General features: G+C 38.2%; 1 protein-coding gene across 1 annotated transcript; it reads right to left on the reverse strand.

Moving 5' to 3' along the window:
* Window positions 1-222: 222 nt before the first annotated feature.
* LOC310933559 (transmembrane protein 235) lies at window positions 223-5,131 on the reverse strand (the record flags this gene model as incomplete). Its single annotated transcript, XM_083897072.1, has 4 exons — window positions 223-467; window positions 2,886-3,023; window positions 3,706-3,780; window positions 4,960-5,131. The coding sequence occupies 4 exons, from the start codon at window positions 5,129-5,131 to the stop codon at window positions 223-225; spliced, it is 630 nt and encodes a 209-aa protein (XP_083753198.1).
* Between the last annotated feature and the right edge of the window lie 7,031 nt (window positions 5,132-12,162).

Here is a 12,162-nt window from a genome sequence, read left to right on the forward strand (position 1 = left end):
AAATGAGAGGTATAGTCGCATCAAACAGTGTCACTTAAACCAGCATGTATGCGCCTACGGTTAAGTCAATTTTAGCTTTCATCTACTGTACACTTTGATATCCTGGCTCTTGGCCATACAATACTACTGTACACTGTTCTTTTTTTTTTTCCAGCATCAAAAAAAAAAAAAAATTACGAAGGCAATGAAATTCCATCCAATCTGTGAGCTCTCAGCTTCAATCTACAACACGGCGATTGCTACCCCGGAGTCATAACGACCCTTCATTTGAGTTATTGTGGCGGCGAGCATGAGCAGCAGGCCAGCGGCCACCTCCAGACTGTAGGAGAGCCAGGCCATGGTCAAGGACCAGCCGAACGACACGTTCACGTAGGCGAGGTCCTCTTGGGAAACCGTCTGCTGGAACAAGTCCATGGCGTGGTTCGAGTATTTGATGTAGACGCTGACCCCAGACAGGGTGAACAGACCTGTTGGTGCACAGAAACGGAGAGATGTTACCAGATAAGGTAAAATATCACAGTCCTTTATTAGTACCACACTGGGGAGATGTGTGGTGTCACAGTATGTATAAAAAGATATTGACTATTAAGATAATAAAGTAGAATATAATATACATTAAGTATGGAACATGGAGCTTTTAAGCTGTGTAATCACACATTATCTTTGACATGGTCATTGAGGTAGAAATGCAATAATTAACAAAAATCTTTTTTTCCCCAAAAAACTAATTGTCTTTACACAACACAATGGATGTTATGAGATAATATAAGCCCATTAGTTTGAAGCTAATGGGCTTATATTATTATGAATTAGTATAAACTTGGAGCATTAGAAATTTAACACACAAAAAAATCTTATTCATTTGCAAATTATTCCAGTGCTTTTATCTTGACAAAAGTTTTCACTGGAGGGATTTGTGATTTAAATATGACAACGCTACTCTGTATTAGTTCAGTTTTCAAATCTTAATTGAATTATAATAATGATTATTAAAATGATATAATAGGCATGACTAAACAAATTAGACTGACCTTCAGTCAGTGTGGAACCGGGGAAAGCATGAACAACTACACACTGCAGCAATCAATCTCCCGTAATTACAGATCATTTTAAACGAACAACTGTGGGCTTGTCTGTCCATGACAATGATGAAGTGTGCTTCATATTCACGTATGGTTGGCTAAGGAAGGAAGGAAGGAAGAAATAACGAGACTTAATGTAAAGTCTGAGCTAGGATGAGCTGATACACTATTAAAGGCCAAATTAAAGCCCCCCCCCCCCCCCCCCCAAAAAAAAAAAAAAAATACAGTTTTCTTTACTAATCTCCAGACATAAATGCATTATTCAATCATCAGACAGTGGATCTGTGATACATGTCTCATTCCCACAACAAAGGATGACGTTGGGATTGTAAAACAATGTTTTTAAAATTGACAAAAAGTCAACATCAAAGAAAATAAAAGCCCCATACTGCTCTTTACTGTGTTTCTGTCAAGTTATATGAGTGAAAGATCTGAAGAAAAACTGTGGCCGTGGCATTGAGCCGTCCTAGCTTTCCCTACACTTTTTTTTAAAACAAGCCTCGGCAGTCGCTGTGAACTGTCAAAACCTGAAAGTGAGCTGCTAATACATTACATAAGAAATAGAACCAGAACAAATCAATTATCCCTTTCCTTTTGACCAATATCTGACATGGTGTTGTGCAAGAGCTCACTATGTGCCAGGATTGGATGCAGGATGAATGAATGTATATTCAAATTAGCTGTCTCTGCTGTGAGGTATAGGAGGCTGGGCCTGTCTACAGAAATAGCAAAGTATATAAAAAGACCTTTGACATCTATGAAACATTCATACTTTCCTCCTCGGTCTCGCCTTAACCGAAATTCAGACCCATTTTCGCCTTAGCTCAGACCAAATCAAATGATTTATTTGAAGGATATTCAATTTACCACAGCTGCCCAAAAGCTGAACTCTTCAAAGTGATGGAGGGAACAAGAAGGAATCCTTCTGTTACTACGCTGCTGATGAAAGTGTGTCCTCCGTGTATGGATTGAAACTTGGTTCCTTTTTGCGAGGAGAGCAACTCAATTTTTAAACTTCAATTTATAGCACACAGCACTGCTCTGCATGGACAGACAAACTATATCGGGCCATGTTCATTAGATAGCTATTAATGATTTGATTGCCAATCTGGGTAATTTCACATGGACAGTATATCTAATATATTATATTATAAAATTCTATCTAATATTATAATATTTCGTACACTCAAAAATGCTGCTACTTATTCCTTCCTACAAGCTCTTGCACAGTCTTCACATCAGGAATTACGCCTTGTCATACACTTAATACTAATACTTATTCATTCTAATATGATATAATTGCTGGCAGCCATGTAATGTTCAAGCAGTTCAGGTTCATTTTATGCAAATCTCACTGTCATCTGCTAAAAGTATCTAATTTTTCTCGCACACTACTACTGTAACCAGTCAATTTCGGACAAACGCATTGAATGAATAATACATTGCTGTTGCACCGCACTGGTACAGCCACCGGTATAAAAGTGCTTAACTGTTCGTCTTAATATTCTACAAGTACAGCTGATGGAGAGAAGTTTTCGAGCGGTGAGTCTTTGAGTCAGAAGTGAGTGAGAACAGAAGTGAGTGAGAACAGTTGACAGTTCAAGGTTTTCCGCACGCCGTCACACATGCACACAACAAACACACACTTGTACCACCCACACTTGTTGTTCCTGTGTTGCACATAAAGAAAAGGCATGTGAGTGAGCCTATGTCCAGAGACCTGATCACAGCTTGAGGCTCAGAAAAAGAAAGACAAACAACATTAACACACACACACACCATAACAATTATTCTGTGACTTACTGCAGATGAGAAGGTATGTTGCTGATCCAGCCAACAGTTTTGGGCTGCAGGCCAATGAACTGACAAGGCTAAGGATCCAGCCAAGCACCAGCAGAACCAGGCTGAGGGGCAGTAAGATGACCACCACCATGTGTAAGCCTGCAAACACGCATGCATGAATAATCACCCAGTGGTTTTTGTACTTGTTGTATGGGGGATTATTAAAAGCCCTGCGCCTGCAAGTCACTCGATTTTTCTGAGTACAACCGTTTCCAAATACAGTTCATATTTTATGATTGATTTCTATGGGGAGTCATTGGTTTTCATTACAATTGTTTTCAGAGCAGGAAAAATCCAATTTCACAATATCTATCTGGAGTAGCTTTCGACACAGATGAGAAAACATTGTTTTTCAACAACCTGTCAATCCGTCGAAGGCAATGTTTTAATAATTGGCACCGGTTGACGATGAGACATTTTTTTAAAATCCAAAAATACATATATATTTATTTTTGATGAGTTTATACAGTATAATTACAAGACATACCATAAATACCATGTTGCTCAATGACTGGTTGAGTGAATCAATAGTATGTATTATCATTAAACAGTTCGATTATATATGATGGGGGGGGGGCAATAATCTGTTAAATATATGGATCAAAATTGGCATCAACTATCATCCATCAACTGCCCTGATTTCTAATCATTAGCCATAGAAAAACCCATATTGGTCGACCTCTCCAAGAAGTACAAGCTACCACTGCTGTGACTCATTTGGTTGGCTCTCAAATCCACGATCATCTCCATCATCTATTAGCCGATTGACAAAAGCACTCACCAAGAAGGTGCCTTTCCACTTCTGACCAGCTGGACATATTTTCTGTGAAGGAGGGGACGACTGAACTGTTTGCTCCTGAAAATGTCAAGGGAAAAGGTTATGCATGAAATCGTCTGTGGACAGAAAAACTGCTCCTGGATTGTGGACAGTTTTAGAATTCGTTTTTCTTTTATATAAATACAATACATATAATTATCACAGTATGCAGAGATGCTTGTCTCTAAGGGGAATCTTGGAATCGTTTAAGGTAACCTTAGCAATTAAAGCTTTAGATATTGATTGAAAACATTTACATTCTCTTTAAGTGTTCGCTCTCAACATGGCCTAACGTGACAATTCAATTTCAGCTTTTTAAGGGAACAACCACAGAGATAAACACTCTATGTAACTTCTGCAGACACTAACTGCAGAACATCTTTGCATCTTTGGCTGACAACTTACCGGAAACAGTCCGGCTGACTTATTTAAAGCGAGAAATATGTATGCATATGTAATAGTCAATTTCCTTTTTGCTTTATTTCTCTCCTGCTCTCACACAGGAACGCTCCCTGAAGAGACTGAAACATTGTGCTGTCTCCTTCCATTGAAGCAAGTGGTAGGTGTGCAGCTTAAAAGCAAAATGTAACAGCTTATGTGGCAAAAAAAAAATACAATAAAAAAATATCATTTCTCTCTGCAGCTTCATGTGTTTGCGCCTGCTTTTGCCTGCAGGGGCCAATGTGTGCAACTCCCTGATGGCTCTGCAAGGAAAAATAACGGATATTTTAGTTCTATAATTGCTGCATTTGTGGTCCATTTTCTTCCTAATAAATCCAAAGTGAGATTTAGGGAATTGGAACAGTACAATTAGTGAGTAAATTTCATGTCATTGTATTTGAGAAAAATACTGTTATGTCACCTCTGTGCATCACTTGGACTGTCTCTTTCGCTTCAGTCGATGTAGAATGAAGGATGTTAAATCTCAAATGACCACAGATAAATAATGATCTTCTGTGTTTGCTCGTCAACACAAGGGACATGAATAGCCTATACCTGCAGGCTTTATTGTCTGAGGTACATACACGACTGGTTGTGGAATTACACATGTTATTTGAAATCATAGTGCGTTTTTTTTTTAACTGTGCGCGACAGTGATTGATGCTACAGGGCAGGGGCAGAGAAATAGCGCAAAAGTTGAAAAATCATATTTCACACGTATAATGATAAAAAAAAATAATCTGAACAGAGAAGAGCGCAAAACTCGGGATCACATACCTTCATAAATTGTCCAGAGTCCAGAGTGTGAACTCAGCTCGTCTGGACCTGTGTGGTTGGGCTTATTCACATCGATGATGTACCAATAATCAGTCCCAATTGCCACGGCCAGGAGGCTGAAACTGAGCAAACCTGAAAACCCAGCAGCGAGAACCACCGAACTGTACTTCATCGTAAAAACTCGACCCGCACACTGAGCTCAACAAGGCTTAAATTCAGCAGAGCTCTGGTGTGTTTCTAATCTGTGAGATCCACCGACGCTCCAAGATGTGCGATGCGTAAAAGCGGTCCAGCTGATGGGTCCTTTCCTGCAAAGTGTTGGTTCTCCGTGTGGCTCTCAATGCTAAAATGTAGTTTAGGAAGGAAACTGAGATAAAAGGCAAAATTCACACATTGTTTCCACTTAATTGCAAAAGAGAGAGAAGCAACGGGGATGTGCATTTTCTTTCTCTGCGCCAGTTTACAAGACTGACAGGTAATTGTAGCCAGCAGCAGCTGTACAGCGCTCCTGGATTCTCCCATAGTGACCATCACCTGAAGTCAGACACGAGACTTCCGGTGCCGTGTTTCAAAATAAATCTCTGACCGGCGGACATGTAGTGTGAGCGCACGCACTTGGTGAAACAACGTTTTACATCCGGCCGCTTTTTAAAGTGGACTTGACTATTTAACTGTAATTTAATTATTGCATATTTTCAACAGGGCAACATACCCCACGTTACCGCTGCTGTATGAAAAGACCAACGCGCACTTCAGGAATAAAAAAATAAAATTAAAAAAACACATTCAAAGAGATGGTTCAGGGTTTCTTTAAGCCTGGTTGTGTGAGGTTTATGGACACATAATCAACACTGTTTTCTCCACCTTCTTTAGCTCATGGGGAGCTGCTGCATCACCGCTGTCTCTTTTGGATAATTTGTGTAACTAAGGTAAATCGGAGCAAATGATTTCCAATACCAAAGTCACAAGACAACACGTTTTAACTTGCTGATGGAGGCAGCCGCGGATTAACAAGTCCCATGTGCATTGATGTGCTCCTGGAAATGATGCTTTTCCTTGTACTTTGGTGCAGAGAGAGAACGGTTTTACAGTCTTTGGTTACAACACAGAAGAGACTGTCGGGTGTAACAGTGAGAGAAAGTGGAGTGGTGAGCTTTTTGTTCGGTGATTAAAATTAGTTTTTCCTTCTGTTCCCCGTAGTCGGCCACGTTATCAGTCAGAGCGAGTGTCTGGGTCCCAGACTGGTTCTCAGAAACAGCTGTGCGCTCTGCAGCAGGCTCAGGGAAGAATGCATCAGATGAGATGGAGAGAGATTGCCTTGGGCTATCTTATGGGGCTTTTCCATTATACCTTTCTAGCACTTGTTTTTCCATTAGGGATAGTACCTGCATTTATACCTGGTGCTTTTTCTGGTCCCTGCTCTGGCCACATTATTATGTTTGGTGGCTGACGAGAGGATCCAGAGAGAGCTGTGTTGTGTATAAAGCAAACATGATATGACCAACATGACGAGGAGATGCTATGAAGTAATAGAAAACACATTATGAAATGTCTTTCTTTGCTCATCTGCTGAGTGGTCAGGAATGAGAGCCGGGATCCAAAAAACAGGACTATTTCAATGAAACGCTTCTGTATTTTTCAGTGTGTGATTGGTCACTTTCTACTTGGGGGCAGGTAGTTTATAAATACCCGCTTTGTACGCCAGCCTCCTTCAGTCTTCTGTTTAACAGCTAGTCTGCGCATTGGCATTGACATTTGAGCAGCTGTTAGCAGCGAATTAAATTCGTAGATATGAAATTTTCATGTATATATATGAAATGTTCATATCTACCAGCGAATATAAACGGATTTAAAGACCTTCTTTGTCGTGTGGATCGGACTTCAGCAGCAGTAGAACCAGCGGAGGTAAAGCGCTATCTCTCCTCTAATGGCTAGTTAGCATGCTATTAGCATAGCATATTAGCTTCAAGTCGCTCCCTGGTCACACGAAAAAACAACAACGATACAACGATGTAATTGAACGAGTCATTTAAAATAGTGTTGCCACAGCTTCTGTAGATATTGTTTTTCGGTTTTATTTTGTTTAATGTAGTTTACATTACGTTTTTTGCTTGATGGTGAGCCTGCCCCTCTTTACATGTGTTTAGCATAATGTATGTATGTATATATATATATGTATGTATATATATATATATATGTATATATATATATGTATGTATATATATATGTATGTATATATGTATATATGTATGTATGTATATATGTATGTATGTATGTATACATGTATGTATGTATACATGTATGTATGTATACATGTATGTATGTATGTATGTATACATGTATATATGTATGTATACATATATGTATGTATGTATGTATGTATACATATATGTATGTATATATGTATGTATACATGTATGTATGTATATATGTATGGATGTGTATATGTATATATGTGTATATGTATATCTATGTATACATATATATGCATGTGTATGTATTATGTATGCATGTATATCTATGTATACATATATATGTATGTGTATGTATAATGTATGTATGTATGTATATATATATATATATGTATGTATGTATATATATGTATGTTTGCATATGTATGTATGCATATGTATGTATGTATATATGCATGTATGTATGTATATGTATGTATATATATATATATATGTATATGTATTTATAGATATGTATGTATGTATATTTACGTATTTTTATGTATGTATGTATATATGTGTGTGTACATATACATACACATATAGGTATACATACATGTATGTATGTATGTTTTATGTAGTGTTTTTTTCTTCAACATTAAATCAGTCGTGTTGTTGATTGGCTTTTGTTTTGCATTTATAACTTTGAAAAAAACAGAAGGAAATGTGATATTTTCTCAGTTTTATTGTTTTTCTTTTTTCATGAATGGGCATTTCTTCATTTTCTACCATTAAAGCTCTCTTTTTTTCTGTTTCAAAGTGTGTTGAAAGCGTGTGGAAACGTTTCTTTTTTTTTCAATTTTGTATACTTTTGTACTGTGTGAGACTGTCTGTGTAAGTGTGTGACACTGTGACTGTAGTACTCTCCATCGCATCCAATCAGTCAAACTATTGACTTTTACGGAGTGGAATTTCAGCAGCAAGGTTTGTTTTGGACTGAGAATGCCCTCAAGATGTATGAAAACACAGATTAAGAGGTAGTTCATTGTTCATCGACAATCATGTAACATGTGAATGACCTTCACGAGACCAAGTTTTACTTGACCTTGTAATAGCTATGCAGCAATATTCAAAGAGGCATTCAAAAAAAACTTGTATGAAGAACAAAACTGTTTGTCAATTCAACTTTCTGAGACCTTCCTTTAAATCTTGAAATGTTCTTGAAATTCCTGTGTCTTGAAAGTCAGGCTGACTAAAATATTAATATTTTTGTCTTTTTTTTTTCTTCCTCTCCAGGGACACTCGGCACTTGAAGTAAATTGCTATCCCTGCAGACCCTCGACTTCATCTTCCTCCATGGAAGCTGGAAGGTTCTTTTAGTGGGAGTCGTGGTGCTTGTTTTAGTGCTGTCGTGCTGTCTACACCACACTTCCCTTGTCCCTGTCTCCTTCCCATTTGTTCAATACAGGGTTCCTATGCAGTATGGAAAAGTATGGAATTTCATTTGAGTAATTTACAGGTCTGGATAAGTGTGGAAAAAGGGAGAAGAACATGTTTTTGTTGTTTCCAGACTATTATCTCACTTTTTAAAATACAATATACTAATAAATACAAATCAAAACAAGTTTACTAACGCAACATAGCCTACCTGTGGATGATATGAAACTATTCAAGCTGGCTGTAGAATGGTGTCGGGTTACCATGGTTATCGTACGCCGTGCGACTGTGAGTCTCATTTATTTATTTTATTCTTTCCATACATGTCTTCGAGCCAGCCACCTGCCAGTAGGCAGTGACAGTGTCATGGGTCAGTGCAAGGTTTCCGAGGGCTTTCCGATGTCTTGTAATTACTTGGCAACATAATGGCAGTTAAACTTTAACAAATAGTTAAGAGTTGGATTTTAAAACCATTTATTTACATAATAAGCATCTCACAATTGGTATTCAGGTGTTTAATATTGACTGAAAATCGTTTGAGAAGTGTGGAAATTTGAGTCTGGGAAAAGTATGGAATTTTGAAATGGAACATGTGTAGGAACTCTGTCAATATGATTTAACGGCATTCTTGATGGTTCATGTTCTGAAAAAAATTTCATTAAAATCACAAACTGTAATGAGTTGTCAAGACCCGTATGTCCTGTTCCCATAACTGAATACACAATTACACGTGTGTATAGGCATGTATTAGCTATAATTGCTGTTAGGAGTAGGTTTCTCAGTATGTTTTTCTAATAGTTTCAGATCCTAATGGAACCAGTAGCTTTCTAATGGTATGGTATTATACTGGATTTTTCAGCAGGGCTATTCTTTGTCACCTGTCATATTGAAGAAGTCCTGTCGGGTGAAGCATCACTTTGACATTAATCTACCTAAATAACAAATCTGTTGAGCCAACAGGGATGAAGTTTACAAATAAATATTTGCGAGTGGAGTTGGATGCAGGCTATGGTTGGACAGTTACTGTGCACAGCTCCTTATTACCTTTGTTTACCAAGGACAAATAATGAGAGAGAATTAGCATCTGTGGGTTTGCATTTCTTCTGCACTTACACAAAGTGTTCATTTTCAATGTCTTTGAACAAAATGAAACTTCAAATTAAGTGGAGGGCAGTGTTTAAATGTCAATATGTGTCTGAGTTATTGAGGTTATATAATCTTTTTCCCCCACCTACTCTTCTGTTATATAACCTGCTGCAAGTGATTTGCACAGTAGTTTTTGGAGATTTTATCAGCACTGTACTAGATTTTCCTGAGTTCTTGTTTCACTATAGGACAATGAGCATTTAATGATAGAAAGGATGTGCACTACTGCACATAATCTCCTTTTAAATATTCTGAAGCACATGGTTTTTCACTTTAATCTCTGTTTCTGCAGAGGGACCAATCAGCATTGAATTGCCGTCTTGATGTGCATCACTTTTTGTGTTTGTATATAAAGTCTAGCTACATAGACGGATTCATTGTCAATTTGTGCGCGTGCATGGTTGCGGTTTGACGCGAGGGAGAACGGAGAGCCAGGAGAAGAATGAAAAAAGGTGTTTGTGTTCTTATTGCTATAAAACAGTGGCTAACATGCATGCCAGATGATCTCTGATAGTTGTCAGAGTAATTGGATCTTGAACGTATCTCCCGTCTTGGGAGAGTTTGCACCTGCACGTAGCTGCTGTCCACTTGTGGGATTGATTTTGATATCAGGTCTGAACAGAGCTTCTGTCTCTCACCGTGAGTCTGTTTGTTTGCACCTTCTGTTGTTGGCAGAATGCTGTCAGGTTTATCTGTGGGGGAACAGCCCCAGTTGCCATGCTGTGGTCACTCTCTGTCTTCCTCTGTGCATGTTGTTTGCATATCCCAGTTAATCTGTGTCTCTCAGTTTTGTCTCTTCTGTGCTAAACAGCAGTGACTTGTTCTAATAAATGACGTTTTATCACATTAGCTGTTTGATGAGCTGAGCCTGTGTATTGGTATTATGGGTGTTGGGGTGTGTCTACATCTTTGTTTCTTTATGTATAGCTTTTAAAAGCTGGGACACATGTTTGTGCTTCATTCAGAGGACATAATGCATTCCTTACCCCAGTGGTCAGCTATTGGTGGCCCGTGGGCCAAAACTGGTCCACCAGCATCATTATCTGGCCCAGGAGATGATTCAACAAATCTGATATTAAACGATTTGCTTGTCTTCACAAAAGAAAGAGTTCAGAGCTTTTATTCTGAAAAAAAAACAAACAAATGAATTGCCAGTTAACCTAAACTAAAGATTTGATTTGAAGAATAAAAATAAAAACATTGCTGTTGTCATGTGCAGCCAGGTTTGGGGAGTAAATGTCTGTAAAATAACTATTATGATATGTCGGCTCAAAGAAGAAGCTGTAATTATTAAAATTGAAATGATGCACAACAAATATTAACAGTACAAATCTCACATACATTTGCCTTCGTAACAAGCTGGTGATTAAAGACGTCATCCACATTATTGTTAGCTTAAGGCAGCAAACGTGGGTTTTTGTTTCTGACTGAAGACGTTTTAAGCCACTTTGACCAATGAAAATACGTTGTTTTCTCCCAATATTATCAAAATGGCCCTCGACCACATTTACTTACTGATTCCCTGTCACAGCCCCTTACCGTAACCTTAACCATCACAAATAAAAGCCTAACCCTACCCCTTACCTAAACCCAATTCTAACCCTAACCCTAAAACTAGGACTTAACCCCCCAAAAGCCTTTAAAGTGAGATGTGAGGACCAGCTAAATGTCCTCACTCCATATTGTTTACATTTTTTGCTGCACACATGGACATATGTGAAAAGACAACATGGCATTGTGAGTGAGATTAAATTTCAAGCTGGCTATTCCACATATAACCAGACCCTCTCAGGTCAGACTGCATGTGCTCTCTTCAAATCATTAAAAAAGCATTAGCGCTTCAGCCGAAACTTCAAATTACAAACGTCCTCGCATAAGACCTAGTGAAAGTAATGCAGGGTTCACTGTGTGTTCAGCCTAGAGGAACAGCAGATGAGATGCATTCAAGACCCTCTAGTAATCAACGCACCGCAAATTAGGCAATCACTGGAGTGGAATTTTTTTTTTTATCCGTGTAGTCACTGATATACATTTTTAATATGATATTTTTGTAATCATTTCATGCCCATTCATAGTTCAAGCACATACTGTAAATGAGTGCATATTGTGTTTCTGTGGACTTCAGTCTGCAGGTTTCAGTTGAGCGTCCCCACACTTGACAACCATATGGTCTGTGTTGTGTTTGATCTATGCTACAGGAAATTCTACTTTCATTCACTGAATACTAATAAAATAAAATTCGCCCCCTAGGTGTAATTTGTATTCCTTAAAATAGATAATTATGTTTGTTGTAGCTCAGTGGAGCCATGTGAAACCTCATGTGAATATCACTGAGGTCTGTACTTTTGTTGTTCTTTGCACAGCAAAAGTTGTTCCAACATTATCTGAAGATAATACTCTAACATCAGTTTGTCTGCGAATGCAAGAAAAGTAACATACTTACAAGATG

This window comes from Microchirus variegatus, assembly GCF_963457635.1.
Source record: "Microchirus variegatus genome assembly, chromosome: 10".
Lineage (NCBI taxonomy): Eukaryota > Metazoa > Chordata > Actinopteri > Pleuronectiformes > Soleidae > Microchirus > Microchirus variegatus.